Raw genomic sequence first — 22,682 nt, forward strand, 5'->3', positions numbered from 1 at the left:
ATGTGTACATCTATATGTCTCTCTTCCTTCTTTGTCCTGTCCTTTGTCCCTCACTCTTCCTCTCTTCCTCTTCGTCTTCTTCTTCAACTTTGTTCCTCTTTGCGGGAAAAACTCATTTAAAGGAAGTCTCTTTACACTGCTAAGCCGTGCTACATAACTATAAATAAATGTGTATAAGAAATACATCTAATGTGTTAATTTGGAGGTTTTCGTTATTGAAGCCAGACTTGGTTTCACTAAATCTTCATTCCACTGCAGTTTGTTCACCAAACAAGAATCATTTGGTGGTGTGTTTGGACTTTACAACATAAATGAATGAGATAAACTACAAATGTAAATATTATACTATAGAATATCATGTTGATAATGTGCAACTTTGACACTGAAAAATGAATTAAAAGAACAGTAAAAAGGAGAAGTACCAGGTGTGTCTTAGAAAATGTGACAGCTTACAGTAATAATGATTCACTTACATGTTGCAGCTTATTATGGCTTAATTATTTTACTACATATTTACTTGGGTTATTTGTGAATGGCACCATTAAATAAACCAAGTCTCATCTGTCGATCTGGTAAAGCAGACATAGATAGACTCCATTCATGAACTTACATTCCACAGCTAAGCTGATTTTTTTAATCAAATCTTCGTCGCTGTCATCTGTCTGACATGAAAACCTCCTCTCCGTCATGCTGCCAGTAAACATTAAAACGAGCCCAGATGCTCCTACTGTTGTTGTTATTCTCTGGATGCAATGAGAGCAAAGTCGGAGACTGTGGCCTCAAACTTTTGATCACTGGGTTTTTCCTTTATGACGGGGGGTGGCTTAAAAGTGATCAGGCATGGATTATCTGAAAATGCAAGACAGACGATATCAGCATTAATGTTGTGGCGATATAATAATCTATCCAGTTAAAATACATATTTTTTAAGTATAAATATAAATATGGTTTCCAGTCTCTATCCTTTATCCAAAACCAGTGTGCACCAGTAGCTTTCACACTGATTTCAACACAGGACCCCTCTTTAGCTGTCAGGGACACAGTGACCATTTTGAAGAAGGGTTCATTGTTGTGTGCCACTAAAACTTGACATCTGAAAACACAGAAACAAAACAAAGGCATTTGTTCATATTATAACACAGTAGAACGGACTCTATTTCTAATCCAATCCATTCCAATCCAGTTTTTTTAAATGAATTTTGGCAAAATGGACTAGCCTGCCACATCATTTTTTCACTTTGATTTTTGGGGTGTCTAAGCCCTCTGTAGGCTGAAACCTTTATTTCCATCAACATATGGGCTGTCCTTTCATTCCTAAGACAACAATCTGTCCATATCAGTTAGATATCCAACATGAGTATTTTTCACATCAGATCTGTTGTGTTTTTAAAGTGTTCTTTTTTTTTTAGCAGATTACTTTCTTTAACCGTATTTCAACTGGGTGAAATTAGTACTTTATCTGTATTTTTACAGTGTGCTATTAGTCATCTTATATTAGTCATGATATTGGAGTATAAATATAAATAGTACACTACGTGCACATAAACACACTACAGATCTTCCAGGTTTCATTTGTTTATTTTCCGTAAAATATTTTATGAAGATACAGTCTTTTAAAATTCTCTGCTGTCAGTTTGAGAAGCACTCCTGGTTTGAAAACATATTCATATTTACAACATACTTAACATTCTCTGGTTATTTATTACAACATTCAAATAAAGCTCTCAATAATATAAAAAGCACATTTATTATTCAAATAAAAACGCAACGCTCATTTTACTCTCTGCAACCTACGAACATATAAAACTAACAATAACGTTAATAATATGAGAGCAATTATTTCATACATCAATAAACTACTTGAAAAATGTATAAAATATGGCCTTTAACTGAATCCCTATTGTGCAAACATGCACACAAAACTACCACACCGGTCGACAGCTCCCTCTACTCGCAGACCTTGGAACTGCATCTTGACATAATCGGTTTATTGCATAACAGTAAGATGTTGTGTCCTCTTTCAGTCGCGCACACACACACACACACACACACACACACACACACTCACTCACACTCACATGCCCCCACACACAGGGTTTCTGAACAAGTTGACTGATTGTTTGCCCCTCTAACTGATCTGCGACTTATGTCTAATGGTGCGTTCACAGCAAAAGCAAAGCAAATGTTCACAACGCTTACTATTTTTAGTTCATTTGCTTAATTGGCGCCAGAAAAGGGGGGGTGGGGGGGGGCGTGGCATGTCCCTGTGGCTTGTCCACGTGAAGACATTTGCGCTATCCACCATGGAATCAAGCACTATTTCTGCTCTGTACTTTCAAGAAAAATTTCAAGACGTGCAGCTGCAGGACTGTCGCTTCCAGCGCTACTTCAGGCTAACCGGCAGCCAGTTGGATGGCCTGTCCAGATCGGACAGTCAATGCACAGACACAGATGGTTTCGAACAAAAGGGTACGTTTCAACAAGCGCAGTGAATGAAGCGAAGGATGCAAACGAAGCTGAGATATTTGTAACCCCAACGCCAACCGCAACGTGGCAAGAAATTTGCTTTTGGTGTGAACGTAAGAGTCTGAAAATGGGAACAAGAGGAAGTTGATTTAACACAAAATACTACTACTGGGTATGATCTCTCAATATGTTATGGTGGAGCCTTTGTGGTTTTAGAATACATGAAGAAAGTATTAACTTCTGCCTATCTAAATCCCACAAAGATTCAGAGAAGTAAAACTCCAGAAAAACAAACATGTTTTTGTTCTGGAAGACATCAAGAAACCGAAGACACGCAGGCTCAAACCTGCCAGAAGGGCAACAGCTGTTGGTCTGTCAGACCCGCATGCCACATCCAAACTACATTCCACTTTGTGTTCTGATTGTCACTCTACCATCATCTTCGACATCCTCATCATCACTCTGTCACTGAATAATCCTCCAAATATCAGGCACTTGACGCATTTATTTCTGACTTCTGATCTCTAATCCAACAGGCCTCATAAAACGTCTCTCCATAAAACAGGATCCGTGCAGTAGAACCATCCATAAGAACCCTGTGACACAGGAACCATGCAGTGTAACCCCTCCAATATTATCACTCCTTAATATTTATTTTTTCACTCAATATTTGTTTTGCTTTCATTCCTGATCAGATTTAACCTCAGATTTTTCCAATCAGAAATCAATCTAATAATACATTTGGTGCAGAAGTCTTACTGTGTAGGTTTTATGGAAAGATATTTAGGTGTAGGATGTTTTATAATCTTTACTGGAGGAAAAAACATTTATTCACCTTACTTTTCCCAACCTTTAATAAGGGTCCAGCCCCCATCTTGGGAAACCTTCAGTATTCCTCCTCCTCGACCTCCTTATCATCACCATCCTCCTCTTCCTCAACCTCCTCAGAATTAAAGGGACAAACTCTTCTTTTTAATTTAAACGTCACAGCTCAAAACAAATGTTTGTTGTCTTTCTCTTTCATCTTAAATATTTATATTGTAATTTTTTAAATATAAGGAATTATCTGAGAAATCATTTACAAAACTTTAGATCACTTTTGTTACAAAATAAAACATCTTTAAATTCACAATAATATTAATAATATATAGGTTTCAATCCTCATTACGTTAAAATATGTCTCTATGCTCAGGCTGAAAACACATGTGAAGCAAGTGCAGGTTATGAGGGGCGGGTGTATGTCTGCCATCAGACTTTGATATCTCTCAATATTTGGGGAAAATTTCATTTTTTTTTCTTTAAGAGATGAAGACAAAGTCATGAACCAGAAAATAAAGATTTCTTCCTGCTGATTGCTTACATATCAGAACAGCAACAGAGGTGCGGTCCCCTTTTCTCTTTGGAAAGACACTTGTTAGTATAAAACGTGTTGGAGCTCAGCTCTGAGATTATTGATCTGTGATCAGATAGAACACATGAGCTAAGGTTATTGATTCTTCAAAGAAATTAACTTTATTTCACAAATAGAATGTTTTTCCTGATCCGTTGTTCAGTTTAAGTTAAAACCTTTGCCACAGATACATTTACTTTTACTACCGTATTATAAATCAAAACAACCTTGAAGGATGAAGATCAAGTTGTTTGTCCAGTTTTAAAGTCCCTCATTATTATTTGATTTGATTTATATATTTGTGAGGATTAACGGAACATGTTTGGTTACATTAGTTGACTTCATAACTCCTAAAAGAAAAGCTCAAGTGTTCTATGTGGTCACACAGGATTTATGGAGTCATGAATTGATCACTTGAGTTTCAAATGTGTGGAAAAGACGCAGCAAATAGGTTGATGGAGCAAACAAAGACCAACACGGACTGCATTGCTCTCGGCCTTCTTGCGGAATGGCGACCAGCACGGATGCTGAACATGCAGCTACATGCTAATGCCCAGAAGAGAAGCTCTTGGGTATTCTGGACGTAAATCACAGCGAGGGCGGTTTAAGGAGAACGTCATTCTGAACTCCAAACAGGGCTGCTTGATCTCGGTGTGTCCCCCCCCCCACCCCCACCCCACCTCTAAAGGGTGATCTTCTCTTCACTACAACCCACAGGGATGGGGGGCGGGGGGGGGGGGGTCACTTCAGCCGGTCGGATCGGAAGGAATCCTCCACAGCCGGGTCAGCGAGCATCAGGTCTCCGTCCAGCATGTCCAGAGAAAGAGGGTCCATTCTCAGCGGGTCGTCCAGGGAGAATGGGTCCATCTCAAAGCCAGGCACATGAGACAGAGCGCTGGCGATCTCTTTAGACAGGCCAGGGGGGGAGTCTCCTGCAGGGGGGGGGGGGGGGGGGGGGATAGGTCAAACCTAAAGGAACAACAAACACTAGAGTACCTTTTATTTTCTAGAAGGAACTTATGAATCACTTAATACATGAACACAAACATATAATATATATATATGTTAGGGCTGTCAACACTAAAGCGTTTATATATGCATTAATGTGACTAAATGTTTTAACGCAGTTAACACAACCTAGTTTACTTCCTGTCTTCCGGTGTGCTGGTTGTGGTCGGTTAGATCGGAGAAAGCAAAACACTTAGAGCACCGCTATGCCGAGCTAGCTACTAGGCTACTTTCATCTCAACATGTCACGTTACCCAGTGAGCATTTTTTGTAGAGACGTCCACATTTGTACTTTTACCACCGATGTTAAAAATGACGCTAAAAACGGGTCTAAATCCGTTTTGAGCGGATCTATGAATAGACGTTGAAAAAAACTTTTCTAGCACCTTGATGTTTCACGCACTTTTTGGCCGGTTGAAAATACCCTGAAATGAGGTCCTAGACGTTCAGACCTCATTTCAACCCGATTTCAACCATATTTCATCGTTAAAATTACGTCTTGTGTAAACAGTATTTAAAATACTAAAATAATAAAGTGAATCATTACTAAGAATTAGTCTTCAGAAGGAAAATAAACATTGTAACATTGTAACCACACACACACACACACACACACCAGCATGAACAGTTAACAGTTCTCTGTTCAGTTAGTTGTGGCATTTGTCATTAATGTAAGTTGGAACATTGATGTTCATAAAGCTTATTGATGTTCACAAAAACAGTAAATGAAGACCCTTAAGACCCCGGGTGGATTTAAGAAAGGGCAACAACCTAGAGAACTAGTTAACTGAAATAATAGGTTTCAGTTCAGCTGCTGTTACAGGAGAATGTTGTAAGCTCCAGTAACTCAAACATTACAAATGCTGGTCTCATTCATTCTACCAAATAAACCCACCAGTGAGGATTATGTTGGGAACGTTGTGTCGGCCGTCCGCCCCACCATAGTTCTGGTTCTGATTGTTGAGTAGCTGCTGGTCCCCGGGGTCCTGCAGGTCCAAGTGTCCCTGGGTGTTGGACAGATACTGGTTCTTGTCACTGGTGCAGCTCAGACCACTGCTGCTCAGAGACAGACAGTCTGCCTGTTTATCTGCTAAGAACTGAAGCACAAAGAGAAGGATTCGAACCAGACCGTGATCATGAAGTGATTGAGAGGCAGCGCAATCGGATCTCTCTGATGACATTAGGACCACAGAGAGCCTTTACATCTTCAGACTAAAGACACACCTCTTCAGACTAAACCTCCACTAAAACACTAACACTTAAGTAGCATTTAAATGACAGCTAAATGACATGTAATGTAATATAATGTTAACCAGTGTGTGACATCACACTCCCTTAAAACACCAGTTTGTGACATGATGTTTCTTTCTGACTCCACTGGATGACATCGTAATCAGTTCTCAAACCAGTGGGTGCCTTGATGCTCCCTTAACAGACCAGTGAGTGACTTGATGTGAGAGTGCTGGGTTACCTGCTGGGTGGATCTGCCTGTGAACTGAAGACTCAAGTAAGGGTCATCCAGTAGAGAGTTGAACAAGGCATCCTGGGAAACACGGAAAAAAAACAATTGTTCTTTTTAATGAAATCGAAAAATCCTCCAATTTTCTCCATTGTGATATTTAACAAAATTTCAATGAAGCATCCGTTTTACAGGGGAGGCTCCAAGTAAACGTGAGTGACTACGGTGTGGGAGTCACTCACGTTGTGAATGTTTGTGGTCACTTGCATGTGTATATTTGGCACCATGTCGTAGTCACTTGTTGTAAAGGCTGAATGTCCGTGACGGTGTTCTGGTCACTTACGTTGTACAGGTCGGTTGCCAGGTTGTGGCTGATCTGTTGGAGCTGCTGCAGGCCGCCGGCTCGGTTCTGCGCCGTGTGTTGCTCGGGTTCCTGTTTGATGTGACACTGAGAGGGGCTCTGCACACACTGATCCGTCAGCCTCTCGTGCTTTACTAGTTGTGCATTGGCCTGCTGCTCCATTGGCCTCTGTTGCTACAGAGAAAATCACCGTAGTCAAACTCAGAAGCTGTGTTGCACGGGAGAACGCCATTTATTGATCTTTCATCGATCCATCGACCTACCAATCCAAAGTGCTGCTGCATGTGCTGGTCGTGTGAGTTGACTAAGTTCTGCAGGTTAAGCTTCTGCTGAGCATTGGGCCGCGCTTGCTGGAGGCGGTGCAGCTGCTGGTGGTGCTGCCCCATTGGAGAGGGTTGCTGCGCTGCCTGGGAGCCATGCAGACCAGGGAGAGGCTGGTGGGACTGGCTGAGCGGGTACGGAGGGAGTCTCTGGTCCAAAGGGAGTTTGCTGGTGTCCAGAGGGACGCCCTGTGGTGGGGGAGAGCTCGTCAGATTAAACATCTCACAGCAAACAGATATATATTTATAACTGGGCGTAAACAGCCCAGATGTAATCGCACCACTATTAAAAGTTGTCTTGAAATATTATAAAACCTCAAAATACCTGATCTTATCTTAGTTTCCATTTCAAGTTGATGACACTCTAATACTACTAAAAGATGTATTATTATTCTTAAAATAGTTGATTGAACATTTTACTCACAATATTTAAAGTAGGACTGTCAAAGTTAACACGTTAACCTATGAGAATATTGTAGCTGAAATGAATGCAATAAAATATTTGAATGCAGTTTAGTTTACATTCGGTGTGCGTTGACCCCTGACCCCTGAAGTGCCGCGTCAGCTGCAGTCAGTTAGGTGCAGAGACAAGATTGTCACTGAAGATGGAGAGAACTTTAAAACATGTCCACTTTAGGACTGACGGCGACCGGGACATGTTGCTAGCGGATAGGCTAAGCTAGCTGCTAAGCTAAGCTAGCTGCTAGGCTATTTCCATGTAAACCTGCAGAGGACCACCACTGTGTCCCTAATAGACAGCAGTGTGGAAACGTCCTGCTAAACGTGGGACATTGTTGGCACTTGACACACGTCACATGACTGAGATTTGGGAGCAAAGTGCACGAGGACAACAGGAAGAGACGTAGTTCAACGTGTTCCACCTCCAACATGATCACATGGGGGGAGATTGTTTAAAAAAATAATACAATTGAACAATAGTGTCTGAATTAAACACTTTCTAAAGTAATTACTCATAAGATTCAGTCTTAAGAAGAAAAACTTATTTTTAATCATGATTTTCAAAATTTAAGATTAATTAGTTAAAAAAAAAAAAAACTATTTACAGCCCTTAAACGATTTACTACCAAAACCACTTCTATTCAAACCGTGATTTTTTTAAACTCTTTGTTTGATGCAACAATATAAAAGCATTGTGTTTCCTTTTGTATTGCCTAACTAATCCAAAGTGCTGTTGTGCAAACTGGTTAATATTAAGGATTTAAAATTATGAACCATCCCTGATTGTTCTGATTATTTTTATTTATTTATTTAGTGATACCTGTGTGATGGAGGACAGGGTGGGGGAGATGGTGGGGGAGAACTGTTTGGAGTGATGTCTCCGTGACTCCCCCCCCATGGGAAGGATGAGCGGGGAGAGCTGTGCCCGTCGTCGTGGCGACGTGCTGAGTGCTGGCTGGCCCTGTGTGCCGAGCAGCGGCGAGTATGAGGAGCAGGAGCCGGAGCTGTAGCCAGGGTTACCACTAGACACCGACTGCAGGGAGGAGTTACTTAGGGAGGAGTGAAGCGATTGGCTGCTGAGCGAGGACGGCAGGGAAGGGGAGGAACCGAGAGACGACTGCAGCGAAGGGTTACTGAGCGACGAGTGCAGGGACGCGGAGCTCAAAGAGTTGGAGAAGGAGTGGCTGCTCAGCGATGACTGGATGTTGGGGTTACTTAGTGACGACTGCAGGGAGGGGCTACTGAGCGTGCTCGGTAAAGACTCGAGGAGACCTGAGGACCCAAATAAAAGTGGATGAGCACAACTTGACAAAGAGGTAATCAAAAGAAAATAAATAAAAAATACTCACACAAAACCGTTCACGATTAGATTTCAGTTCTTAAAACTATGATGTAATGTTACTTCAGTTGAAGTCTATAAATCACAATCTTTTTCAGCTCTGGTGTTATTTTTGTCACAAATCTAAAAACACGTTTTAATAATGTTTAATAATGTCTACGACTAACACCAGGAACAAGACTACTACTTCTACTACTTCTACTAGAAATATAATATAAAAAATAAGATGTTTGGACATAACTTGCAGGAGAAACCAGGAATGCATAACTGAAGTGACCTCCACATAAGAATGACTGCAGAAATGATAAACTCAGTACGGCCAACAACACTGAATTCTTTTAACAATTGGTCAACCCCAGTCCAGAGATGTAAAAGTGCGCTCGAACACTCGATCAACACATTCCCCCCTAACACCCTAACCCTGTGTACCTGGTGTGTGGTGGTGGAAGATGCCGTTTCCTCCTTGTGGGTTGGCAGCATTAATACCCAACTGAGTAAGGGTGGAGGCCAGGTTCCCCGTGCTGCCACCCCCACTCAGAGAGGAGGAACCCGGGTAGAGCGGCTCGTCCTGATCAAGCGGTGTGGGAAGCGGGGAGGGGAAGTGGAGGCTGGAAAGGTCAGGCAACGAACCACCGGTATTGAGGCCCAATGGGACGCCGTGAGTCGGCGTGGACGGCTGCTCCAGGGACGTGAAGATACTAAGAGGAAACAGCGGGTTAACATTTTCCCCCAAGGCTGAAAAATGATCATCAAGTAAGAAATCATGACTATATTTCTATTTCGTTGGGCAAGTAATGGTGTATGCCTGAAACAACATGCACTCGGTAACGGCACCGAACAACATGTAACAACCAGTGACACCAAGTAACCCAACGTGTGTGTGTCAGAGTTGTGTTGGGCTCACTTGATGCCAGGAACTTCACAGGACTTGGGTCGGGATGACAGCAGAGGCAACTGGAAAGACAGCGAAACATGTGTTATATTTTTACCTTCTGAACATCCAGAGATTTCAAAATGAAAAATGACGTCTGATAACATGATTAAACAGATGTTGTCACTTACATCGCACATTTTGAGATGGTGAATAATAAACTTAAGAAATATCTATGCATTGCATTATACTTTAGGTTAATATAACACTTCTTATATAACACCTATGAATTAAGCGAAATATAATCCGTCCACAGTTTAATATTAATCCAAAAGGTCCCTGTACCTTCTTGGTGTTCCATGGTTTGAGTAGTTTCCCCTCATCCAACACATTCTCTTCAATGGGGGGCACTGGATACGGAAACACTGACGGCAAAACATTCATCACTTTTACATCAAACACGGGTCAGTCAATAAGATGTAGAGCAGGGGTACCCCCCACTTTTTTTGGCACGCAATGGAGTGGAGCGGACCAATCCGGACTCCTTAGTTATTTTCCTCGGGGACTTTAACAAAGGAAACCTCAGCCATGAACTTCCTAAGTACAAACTGTTTATTAAATGCCCGACCAGAGAGGAGAACACGCTGGATCATTGTTACACCACACTGTCTAAACCAGTGATTCTCAACTGGTGGGTCGCAACCCACTACCCGTTTTTAATGGGTCGTGGGCCTTATTAATTAATTAGAATTAAAAAAATCACAAATTCATCCTGTGATTTTATTTTGAAGGGACTTTTTTTTAATACAGCGGAGTGTCGTTTTTTTTGCCGGCGTCAGTCCATGTTTTCAGCAGCGTGTGCCAGGTTGGGTCAAACCATTCTGATATGGGGGAGACATTGGGTTTTTAGGATAATTAAACATCCTAAATATAAAATTCAGCTTATGAACTTTATTTTGAATAAATTTGAGATGTTGAGACTGTTCCACGATTCGGGTTGCGGCTTCTCATTAAGGGGTGATGGTGGGTCCCGGAGCCAGACCAGTTAAGAATCACTGGTCTAAACCTGTGTCTAATCACCTGCACCTCCCTAGTATATTTAAGCCTAGTGTGCCTGTTGTCCCCTATGGCGTCGTTGTCTAGGTTAACGCTGCCAGTTTGTTGTCTGCTTTTTGGAATAATTAAAGAGCACCTTTTGTCTGGAAACTCTGCGTTTGAGTCCTCCCTCCCTGCCTGCCTCCGCACTCCATCCTTGTGACACTTCTAGTTAGTACTGGACTGACCCGGGTTTAAAGTTTGGTCTGGTTGAGTTAGGGGTTGCACAGATTTGCAGTTACAGCTTTATCAGGTTTATAGCGAAGCCTGGCTCAGGTTTACGGCTCAATGACCCTTCTTAAACCCTAGCGACCCTTACTTACTCTGCAATCAATAACTTGCAAGGATGGCGACTGATCAAGTTCGAGTCAGGTTTATTGTGGATTTTTAAAACTCTGAAGTGTTAATGGACCATATTGAATTCCAATTAAACTGGTGATGAAACTGTTAATGTTTTTGCATGTGTTTAGGCTCTTTCAAAATAAAACAAGATTTTTAGGTGACCAACATTTATGAGCGACAGAGATTTAAGTGTATTTTATTGACTACCTGAGCGTCTGTTGCTCTGGGTGGTAAGGCTTGGTCCTCCTGAGGTGAAGGCATTTCTTGTAGGAGGGTTCATCACGCTGGTGTGAAGGGCCGAGTCAGAGTTTGTCCTGTGCGGAAAGAAAACTTCAATGTTAAAGGATGTAAGAAATGAGAGAAAGGAGGACAAAATCTGTCAGGTGAGTCTTAATTCTCTAACAAAAAGTACAATAAACCCTCATAACTGGAAACATTAAACATTAGTTATTAAAGCGATAACAAAGGATCCAGGTAAGGCAGTGACTGACACGCCCCGGTCTACTTCCAGTCAGTTCAGAGGCGTGATCATTAAAGCACACAGAGGCAGGCTTTCTTTATGTTAGCTGTATCATCAAAGACCTCCTGACATACCACTGGTTCTGGATCTAAAATGAAAATGAAAGCCAGCCTGACTTGAACCCAAGTTGTGTTTTTTTTGTAGACATGAGATTGGCCGTAATAAAAACACCTTGTCAATAATGGAGGAAAGGGGGAAGGAAGCAGAATTGTTAACTGGTCACCATCAGGTTGTGCCACCGAGGCCGGAGATTCCCCCTTCTCTCTTTCCATAATCGATCAACCAGTCAAAACAGCGAAAAAAAAATTCAGTGACACCAAAGTTGATGTGTTATTTGTGCGTTGGTGGTGGGGAAATGTGTGTATTGACAAGTTTGCTGTAGCAAAGCGTGAAGTGCTGTGATACTGCGATATTCTGACTGCTGATGTTATGACTGTTTGAAATGAATTTCCAATTTCACCAGGGGCCATATGTCAGGAAACCCGCATTCTGGTTTACACCTGCCTTTTTCATTTTCCATGAGAGGCACTCTGTGCTTTTACCTCAGTGCGGCATGTTTGTGGCACATTGCAAAACAAATGCACCTGAAGTGGGCGCAAAAGCTTTGGTACACGAGGACCCGGGTGATCAAAGGTTTTGGACAACGCCCTTTAGCGGTTTTCTGGGCAGGTCTAACTGGTAAAAGGTACCGGGGTAGACCGTATATGTTATTCCGAACGAATGAATTACTAAAACATGTTTGTCTTTTGTTATATCATAATATATATAATACATGTCAGTTTATAAAAGTTATGTGACATAGGTAATGTTGAGTTTTTTTATTTGATTTTACACCTTAACAAGACTGTTCTGTAAAACTTTAAGAACTTCAATGCAACAGGTGATGAGACATGGAAAAAAGGGGACAAGAAGGAAAAAAAATATTATATTTAGTGCAGTCAGTTAAAAGCGCTATTAACATTTTTTTTATTGCGAGACGAACGTTTTCTTTTTCTTCTATTTTGGGGGGGGGGTGGATGACTGTTGCCTGGAAATGTCAACAGGCTTATCTGTTTGAGTAGCTGCAAGAAGTAGTAAGTTACCAATAAAAGGTAAGCCTAACTGTTACGGTCCATTGTTTCTGAAATAGAAAATATTAAGGCATGGTTTGACTGCACTACAGGCTGAGTCCTTGTTTACCTGAAATGTGCACTTTATAATTTCATTTTTGTACCGCCCTGTTTGGAAATGTTGTTTTTCAGTAAAAAAAAAAAAACATTTGCATAAAGCAAGCCAGTCAACTTTTCCATGTTGATAAGAGCATTAAAATGAAGAAAACATTTAGAATAGATAAAAATGTGCAATTAGTTAAATATGACATAAATGTCATTAATCGTGATTAAATATTTTAATCGTTTGACAGCACTAATTATATAATATTAATAACCATGACAATATATGTATATATGTATATGCCATTCATCTCTATCAAAAGCTTTTAATGAGTGCAGGGACACTGACAGGCTTCTTACATTATTACCCTCGGCACACGGGACGTTGGACAGGAGGATGTCCAATTCTTCCAAGTAAGAGCCTGGCAGACGGTAGAGAACATGCACGGAGTACAAATGGGTTGGCCTTGTGTATTAGAATAGCGACTATTTGAGGTAAATGATGAGTAGTAAACCTGGCCTACACAAAGTTTCACAGAGCAGTTGCTTTTCCACTAGGTGGGTTTCTTGTAGGAAAGCAATTCAATGTGTCTTGTCTTTTTTCCTTTCTTTATTGGAGAAGGCATAGTATTTTATTCCGCTTAATTGGATGGTGGATCCTTTTTACATACAAAAAAAGACATGTTATTAAATGTACAAAGTTTGATACTATTTATCCCTGACATTTCTGATTTCCTCCTTTGTCACAGGAGAGGTGCTGTCCTTTTACAGACCTCCTGGAGGTGCTCTGAAGAAGTTCAGATGGATATTTATTTCTGAACAGAACATTTGAGAACACTAAATGACAAAAACAGCAAACGTGTGCGGGGCACCTTTCCAGCTTAATCTGGTTGTTTTTCACCTTGACGTTAGGAATTTCTGGCAGGCAAGATGCGAAAAAGTCCCCCATGTTATTCCCTTGTGTGTGTTCGAATAGGTTGAAGACCTTTATGATGTTGCGTCTGGACCAGTTCTCCTGGTCCTTCAGTCGGGCCATGGCGTGGGTTAGTAGTGACTCAGTGTGTTCGAGTTTAACTAGTAGCTGTGACACCGACTCCTCCATGTCGGATATCCTATGTTACGCTTTGTCCATACTTTTCTCCACCGCTTTGACAATATCACAAATAGAGTTTACTGATTTGACTATTTGGAGTTTTATATCAATGTTGTCAGATTCGCTGATCTCTTTTTCTGACGGGCTTTTGCATGGGAAAATTAAAATTAAACGCGACCCAGGGGGGGTCGACAAGCCGCGACCCAGTTGAGAACCACTGGACTAAGGGACACTTTTTAATCTGAAACTGTGGACATGAACGGGTCTGATTTAGGTTAGAGACACACTCAGGTACACCCCTCTGGTCCTCACGGAGTCTTTACAGCACATGAGCGCATGCAGTTACAATAAAATAAACAAAAATGAGACATGGCAGGACGAAATAAATAAGAGAAGAATCAAGGTTATAGAAAAGAAGTGAGGATTTGGGATTTTTTTAAAAGGCAGAAATGATTGCTTTGTAATTTAATCCGGGATATTAGTTTATGAACCCACGCAGCACAGCGACCGCAACATACTTACTATACTAACATACTATCATAAGTGCTTACAACGTCCAAAGAATAAAAAGGACCTTTATTAAGTGTTGTAAATCACAGCCAAAGACGAAATCAATCGGATCGGACACATTCATTTCACCCACAGATTTTGAGTTTCCCAGTCGGGAAAAAGAGGAGGAGCATAAGGAGGATTCACCTGTTGAGTGCAGTGGTGGGCAGGTGAAACAACTGGTTTTTATCTCCAGGGAAGTTTCCGGAACAATTCCTTTTTATGATCGACAAGAAAAAAAAGTTACTTTCTCCACCGGGTAAGTACATTGGGAAAAAAGAAATGAAAAAAAGAGTATGAGGACTCGAAGAGCAAGCAAACGAGGAAGATGAAGGAAAGGAGCAAAGGAAGGAAGGAGGCTGACGTGTCGCCTGATGAGGCCAATGCAGCCTGGACTCATTAACTCATCAGGGATCTTAGTTCATGATCCCACGCAGCATTGGGCCTGCAACAACATTATCACGGGTGATCACAATGTCCAAAGAAAAAGGGACCTTTTAGTGATGCAAATTAGCAATCAATATGTCCATTCTATTTAATTTAGCTCATATATTATATATTGTCCACTGCAGTCCTCAACCAAAATCTACTGTTTACTTGAATACAAAAGTAGTTTGTAGTAGTAGTTTTTATAAACCCCTTTGCAAGGTCTTGACAGGCTAAAAAAAAAACTGTTTTTATATCACGGTGCTTTTTTTCCCCATTCATGGCCTTTGGCCATGTTTTAGCTCTCGTCCCACACAATGGTCCAACATATTGTTGGTTTGGACTTTTTCAATTTATTAAAGAAATATGGAATATTAAGTTATTTATTCTTCAGCTTGTATTAAAAACACGGAAGAAGAGCTTGGACAAACTCGCTCTTCCTGAGCCGCATTTATCAGAACTGCACCTGAAAGCTGGCATGAGCAGCGCCAGGTTAAATAAACACAAACTACAACCAGAGATGTAGAAACGATGTCATGTTTCCAAAGATGGCCCAACCAATAACGCTTTACTCGGCTCGGGAGCAAGACCAGTCTCTCTTCGATGGGGAAGGCTTCTCTTGTTAGAGGTACAGAAGGAATTTGACTGGAAACTGCTTGTAGAAAAAGAATTAAAAAAAGGGACAGATTCCCAGAAAGGAGGAAGTGCAAAAGAATGAATCCTGTTAGTTTTCTAAAGATTAGTGTGCCTTAGTAAGATCCATGAAAACCTCTGTGAAGTCTCAGTGTCACCTGATGTGATTCTGTCACGCGGCAGAGGGACAAAGCAGCCCTTAAGTGGAGGTTCAATGCCTTGCTCAAGGACACTCCGGCAGGAGGGAAGGGTCGAACTTAAGATGAAGGACATTATTTGTAGTAACAGCAAGCTAACTCTCTGCAACTTCTCGATTTCTTTTATGTCATGGAAACAGACTGCAGGGTGTTAAACCATTATGTGTAGAGTAAACAAGCATTATGATGCTTTAAATTCTACAATGTATTGAGAAGGCATGATTGAGTTTCATTAAACCTGCAGACGTAACCACAAAGTGTCGATCTCATTGTGTTGTTTTCAACCACGTGAGGCATCACAAAGGCTTCAGAAAGGTTTTCCAAAAGGAGGCAAGTCGATAACAAACAGGCATCTTAATGGAGACAGACGGGTAAAGGGGAGACAATACCTTCTCCAGCTGGGGTCAGGAGGCGGGGACAAGTAGGCAGAGTTGTACGGCGAGTTGTCCACCTGAGGAGACCATTGGTTAAGAAACAAGAAGGACGGTAATCTTTCGAATTCTAAATAAAGGGTTAATTGGTTATAATTAGCGTTAATGCAGATTTAGTTGCTTTTTCTTTATCTTGAAGGAAACCCCTTCCAACCCCTAACCCATCTGAACACAGGGGGGGGGCACATTACCAGTAAAATGCATATAAGTGCTGGCTAATGAGAACAGTTGTGGACGGGAAGCAGACAGTTTTTGACCGTGTCGCAGGTGTCACCGAGGTGGCGTCTTATGCCGTGTGGTGCCTGTAACCAACAAATGCAAAGTATTGCAAGGAAATAGACATCGGTAATTGTATGAGGAGCACGGATTAAAATCAAACAAGTCCCCCCCCGCCCCCCCCCCCCCCCAGGGCTTTAACACATACATTGAAAATGTGTTGGGCCCTCTACAGTAACGCTCCAGTCTCTATAAGCCTGACCTTCTTTAAGTAAACATTGTATTAAGTATGAAATATATTGTGAGGACTTTAGTTGGTGGCTAAAACAACATTCCCTTTGATTCACCATGACCATTTTTTTCTTGATTTCCTTAATTGCAGTGAAATCTAAGTCGGTCAAACAAAGCTCAGCATCATGAATAAACCAAAAAGCAAATCCTAACGTGAGTCTTAAAAGATCCTGTGAGATTCTCCTTCTTGTTTCCATCCAAAACTTCAGATGTCAATCGCCTTCCCTCCCTTTGCTGTTTGGTTGGAGAGGGAAGGAAGCGGCAATAGGAGAGACGCATTGATCTCCATCCATTTTGGGGTATACAAAATAAAATGAATTGAACATGAGGCCCTTCGTCTCAATAGATATTCTGATATATTGCATTGCTCTTTTTATAGAGCCACATTGAACACTCAGTCAGCCTCAATGCGGTTTCATTCGACTCAATCCCACATGCAAATATTTACATTAACACTAAATGTGGATTCATCCATCACTAAAAAAAGTCCAACTAAGTCACTACATCTTCACTGACCATCACACGTGTGTCTTCAGTAGGACCCAATTGCTGCACTATGGTGTCATTATTGTACTGTCTTCCGTCATGCACCAACCACCAAGTCAAATTCTATGTATATATATATATATATATAAATAATGGCAATAAACATTTCCTGATTCCTAATCCTGAATGTGCTCAGAGATGAAAGACACAGGAAGTGAGACTGGTTTGAGGGACGGTGGTAAAAAGAAAGGCCTTTGATGCCCGGTAGATTGAAGGATACTTGTCGGTTGTGGTACGGACGGACTGGTGAGACAAACCGGCGGTCCCTCTGGACTCGCTCCACCAGACCGTGATGTCGAGTGGACCGGTTGGACTCCAGTATGGAGGGGAAGGAGCCCTGAATGAGAAAGGAAGAGTGATCCAATCAGGACTTTGTTATTAGAGGTGCATGTATTCAATATTCGACACTTCTAATGTCGGAGGAAGGAAAAGGAAATAGCCACATAGAGAAATCTACGTCCAGTACAGTCAGAGAACTCCTGTTGGCTCTATTGTAAAACCATTTACTACTGATGACTAAGATTCTTAAAACATGGAACTGGTGGAACATGGAACTCAGATGCCTTAAATATTGTCCCTGAACATAGCTCAAAGAGGACCAAGACATGTGAAGCAGTTCATACAACTTGATTGTTCTTGTCTGACAGTCCTTTACATCAACTGGTCTCTAAAATATCTGTAAGCATCAACAGTGTATATCAACGTATGCATGCGTGTGCTGCTGGCAGTGGACAGAGAGCACCAGGGGAACAGACTACCACAGCCACCCAAACACCCCCCTTAAAGTTGTAGACCTAGGGAAAACACTGATTCAGATCCCAATAGGTACTTCTTCAGTAGGAGAACTATATTTGGGGTCACCTGGAAGTCCGGAGGGCTCCTGCCGATCTGATTCACGTTGGGTAGCGAGCCGCCGTAGTAGACAGCTGGATTCCTGGAGAGGCGGATCTTCTGGGCCTGAAGCTGATGAGACAACAAAGCACCAATAAACGTCACCAAATCATGAGCCATGACTCTAGAAATATACTACACGTAAAGCACCACATCATGAGCTTAGGAATGTCACAACAACTACATTTTGCCAGTCCAGTGTTTCCCCATCATTACGCCTTACAGAGGTTAGCCCCCCCCCCCCGGAAAAAGGTTTGACCCACCCTCCCCATTAAGTAGTACCCCAAGGGTACGATAATATTTTAACGGACTGACATGCTCTGTGAGCGAGGTTACACATTAAGAGTTTGTCCGTAATGGACATTTTTTTACATGCTCTTACATTACTTTTATACTTTAAGCATCTTTAGAACCAGCACTTTTTTACTTTTACTCAAGAAAAAAACCTTGAGTTGATACTTCTACAAACGTATTTTTAGACCTGAGTACCTATATTTCTACTTGAGTAATGATAATGAATGTGAATACCTCTGCCCAGAGTCATCCCCAACCCTTCTATGGGAAACAGGGAAAGCAGTTTAAAGAGGAACAATCATCTCATTCGCAGTATATTAAATAAAAGGAAAGAAAAACAAGAAGCGAAACTGGAACAACAAATCAAGCGACTTGAAATCATTAATGCAAGTGACCCAATGTTAGAAACCCAAAACGAATTAGGAAAGTATCAATTCAAATTTCAAATTAAATTTTAAATAATAAAACTCAATTCCTAATACAGAGACAAGAACATTTTCACTATAGCAATAAATGGAAATATTTATAAGTTTGCCAAATAAATATTTGGCCAAATTAAACGCAAATTCACCCAATGACATAAAAAAAATCTTCACATGTTTTTATGCCAAAAAATCATCAACCCAAATCAGGAAGACGTCGACTCATCTCTCAACAGTATCGATCTACCAGATTAACCAATTACAACAATGTAACATACCTGACTCAATTTAGCACAGGAAGAACTTTTTACTGCCCTAAATCGTATGCCCAATAACAAAGCTGCGGGACCTGTTGGCTTCCCTGCTGAGTTCTATGAACACCTTTGGTTCATTTTAGCTACACTTTTTAACATTCAAGATTCGCAATTTCCAACCAACATGAATACAGCGTGTATATCACTCCTACTCAAACCCAACAACGATCCAACTCTTCCATCTAGTTACCGTCATATTTCACTCCTCAACGTAGGTGTTAAAATAATCACTGTGGCAGGCACTAGCTCACAGATTAGAAAGTAACTCCAGCCATAATTCATCCAGATCAAACCGGCTTTATCAAAGGTAGACAGACCTTCATCCATCAACACACACACAGACGGTTTTACTTAATAAATTACTTATCATTCAAACAAGCCAGAACCACCATTTCCTCCATTGATGCAGAAAAAGCCTTCCACAAAGTAAACTTTTCCTATAGGCACATTGCAAAGATTTGGCGTTGATGAATCTTTTATTAACTGGGTAAGATTCTATACTGTCATCACTAATGGACAAACTTTACAAAACTTCACACTACAGAGCGGTACTAGGCAAGGATGGATCATTTTTCAACGTTTTTATTGAACCGTTAGCTGCACCCATCAATCAGAATACCTATATAAAAAGGAATTCAAACCGATCAGATTAGCCTCTATGCAAATGATGTACTATCTTTCCTTCAAAATCCTTACTTACAAGAAAGAGAAAAATCAAAGTTATTGAATCATTCTCCAATATCTCAGACCACTCCAATAACTGGCAAAAATCATCCATCCTCCATTTAGACAGCAATTGGGATGGGGCAGCCCATTTATCCTTTTTTGCACTGGTGCCCTCACATATTTAGGAATGAATATTTCCGCCAGGTTGTAAGAACTTTTAACACTTAACTTTACTCTGCTATTTAAAAAAATAACTGACAACCTCCTACGCTGAATGAAACTACCTCTATGACTTATGGGCAGAATTGCTATAGTTAAAATGCCAATACTTCCTTAGATAGATTACCTATTCACAATGATACCATCACAACCCACCAACACTTGACTAAAATCTCTCAGCTCAATCCTCAATCTATTCTACTGGAAAAACTAACACACCAAGAATTGAACTGGCCAAAAAAAGGACCACATTTTTTTCATTACTCAATAGCAAATCAACTTCTTTACATTCTTAAATGGATCCACCCCAATCAGTTAGATAACACATAGTTAGATATAGAACAGACATTTTGTAAAGACACTGAGATTTCAGACCTACCTTTCCTCAGTCAATCCATTAAACGCCATTCCTGTTTTAAATCACTGACAATAGCAGAAACTCTGACAGCCTGGTGTAAATTTCACAAAATCACAAACATCACTTTTGCACCTTCAAATTTCAAGCCTACATGGAACAATCCTGACTTTCTAAGCCACACTAAACCTCAATGTGCGCACATGGTCCACTAAAGGCGTTAATCATTTGAAAGACATCTTCAATAACAATACCCTCATTTCATTTCCCCCACTTGGTTCAGATGTATGATATTACAATCCCTTTTTGGAATATCTGTAATTGAAATCATCCAGTCGATCCAGATTTAACATCAAGACCATTAATCTAGTGCAGAACTGGCAGACCGCGTTTCGGATCCGGACGCAGAAGCCGTCCCATCTGGACCGGGACCAAATGCAAAAAAAACCTGGTTGTGATTTAAACATGACAGGGCACTTTTCGACTGCGCAGCTTTACTCGTCTTTACGGTAGTGGCTTAAAGCGCTGACCAATTGCATTAGAGTTAAACCATCCCAGGTGATACCACTCGACCAATCGAGTTGTTGCATTCAAGGCAGGGTATCATCATCTCAATACTGTGGACAGACGTGAGAGGTAGCGGCAAATTAAAAATAAAAAGACAGTAGGAGGAAAAAAAAGACAATTTGATAAATTTGAGAAAAAGACGAGTGAGACAGAGAAAGCGAGAAAAAGGGACGAGTGAGACAAATGAGGGAAAAATGGACAGCGAAAGTTAGAGCACTTCATCCATAATGGACAGACTGGTTTCTGTTCATATTTGCTGGCAGGAAAAATTAGATCTTAATTCTCCCATTTACCAAAAAAGTGGGAGAGTGGAGATATATATATATATATTCTATAAAACTGTTCAATTGTTAAAATCTGTTTAGAGTCATTACTTATTATTTGCTGGGACTGTCACGTCCAAATGTGACGCAGAAAAGGGGAAATCCAAGCAATTTTCACATTTTATTTATTTATTTTAAATGCAGCCCTACTTTTATTTAGTTAATTGAAGGAACATTATTTAGATTTGCAGTGACACATATGTTCAATTCTTTGTTACGTGACAATAAGTATTCCCAAAGGAGTTTTAGAATCGTACTGAATTAATTTGATTTGTTAGTTGTGAATTGCAAATGTTTATACATGGTTATTATAATTATTATATTTGTACCTAATTATTAGGCTCATTTATAAGTTATTATGTTTTTTTAAAATGTTTCTTTAATGTAAAGAGACCAAATCTCCCACTGAATCAATCAACCACTTCCCCCGCTGAGCTGAGTTAGTCCGATAGACACAGCAGTTTTATTTGATGCACCAAAGAAAATCATTATAGAGAAAACAATTTCACACATGCTACTTTGGGTTCATTCAGGATTCATTTTAAGAATAAAATAAAAAACAGAATAATAAACAGACCGTTAACATATATAATAATATAAAAAGTTTCCACTACTATTACCAATTTATATATATATATATATATGTTATAATAACGGTATAATGGAAGGGGAGACCGTATATTAATCGGGACGGATTAGGGTTACAATCACAAATAGCAATTTTGTGTTCACGGAAAATCCCTGAACGCAACATTTTAACTTATCAGAGTGACAGCGACGAAAACGCAACATTGTAAACAAGCTAGCTACTTTGTGCTAACTTCATGCTAACAAATGATCAGAAATAGACGACCACATGTTGGGATCATTGTGTCACTTTGTCGCTGAGTCGTGTTACGTTGTTGTTCACTAATAAGGAGTTAGTGCTGAGCTGAGTTCCATGAAAAGCATTAGAGTCTCTAACCCACAAGGCCTCTCTTCCTCCAGGGAGCTCGGCTCCTCCTCTCCCTCTCTCACACTCACCCTGGTGGAGGTGATGTCCATCATAACCTCCTGGAAGGCGGCTGTCTCTTCGGCCTGTCGCTGCGTGTGAAGCGCGATCTTCTCACTAAACTTTCGTGGGTTGGAAACCCCGGACCCGGTACCCGAGGTGGGTACTGGTCCACAGCCGACTGAACCCGTCGCAGACATCTTCACCGAGCGGACGACTTGACGTAGTGGAATGATTTTTTACCAAATACAGATGGAAAAAAGAAGAGCTCTCACTCTGTCGCTGCTTATGGGATCAGAAAACCTCAGCCAGTTTTAAAGAGATTAACAACAAAAAGGAGAAATCCTCCTTTGACGTATTCCAGATGTTGCTTATCTTCGTTCGAGAACGTTTTTAAAAAGCCTGAATCCCATAGTAAAATAATACAGGCTTTAGATTGTGTACAACTTGTCTGTGTGTGGTCAGTAGAGAACGACG

The 22,682-nt window shown here is 40.8% G+C and overlaps 1 protein-coding gene across 3 annotated transcripts; it reads right to left on the reverse strand.

Moving 5' to 3' along the window:
* Positions 1 to 1,524: 1,524 nt before the first annotated feature.
* Positions 1,525 to 22,462, reverse strand: LOC119196992 (CREB-regulated transcription coactivator 2). 3 transcript variants are annotated; one of them, XM_037452843.2, is made up of 15 exons: positions 22,238 to 22,462; positions 18,025 to 18,126; positions 17,384 to 17,500; positions 16,069 to 16,130; positions 14,571 to 14,639; positions 11,318 to 11,424; positions 10,019 to 10,098; positions 9,707 to 9,756; positions 9,232 to 9,500; positions 8,284 to 8,735; positions 6,948 to 7,193; positions 6,667 to 6,858; positions 6,336 to 6,407; positions 5,760 to 5,868; positions 1,525 to 4,788 (listed from the first exon to the last, which is right to left on the reverse strand). In XM_037452843.2, exons 1-15 carry the CDS (start codon positions 22,403 to 22,405, stop codon positions 4,598 to 4,600), a joined length of 2,286 nt encoding a protein of 761 aa, XP_037308740.2. In that variant the 5' UTR covers positions 22,406 to 22,462; the 3' UTR covers positions 1,525 to 4,597. The 3 variants fall into 3 exon arrangements, with proteins under 3 accessions (XP_037308740.2, XP_037308738.2, XP_037308739.2); XM_037452841.2 differs by having other exon boundaries at positions 1,536 to 4,788; positions 5,760 to 5,961; positions 22,238 to 22,461; XM_037452842.2 differs by lacking the exon at positions 14,571 to 14,639 and having other exon boundaries at positions 1,536 to 4,788; positions 5,760 to 5,961; positions 22,238 to 22,461.
* Positions 22,463 to 22,682: the final 220 nt, after the last annotated feature.

The sequence above is a fragment of the Pungitius pungitius genome, chromosome 11 (genome assembly GCF_949316345.1).
Source record: "Pungitius pungitius chromosome 11, fPunPun2.1, whole genome shotgun sequence".
In the NCBI taxonomy this organism is placed as follows: Eukaryota; Metazoa; Chordata; class Actinopteri; order Perciformes; family Gasterosteidae; genus Pungitius; species Pungitius pungitius.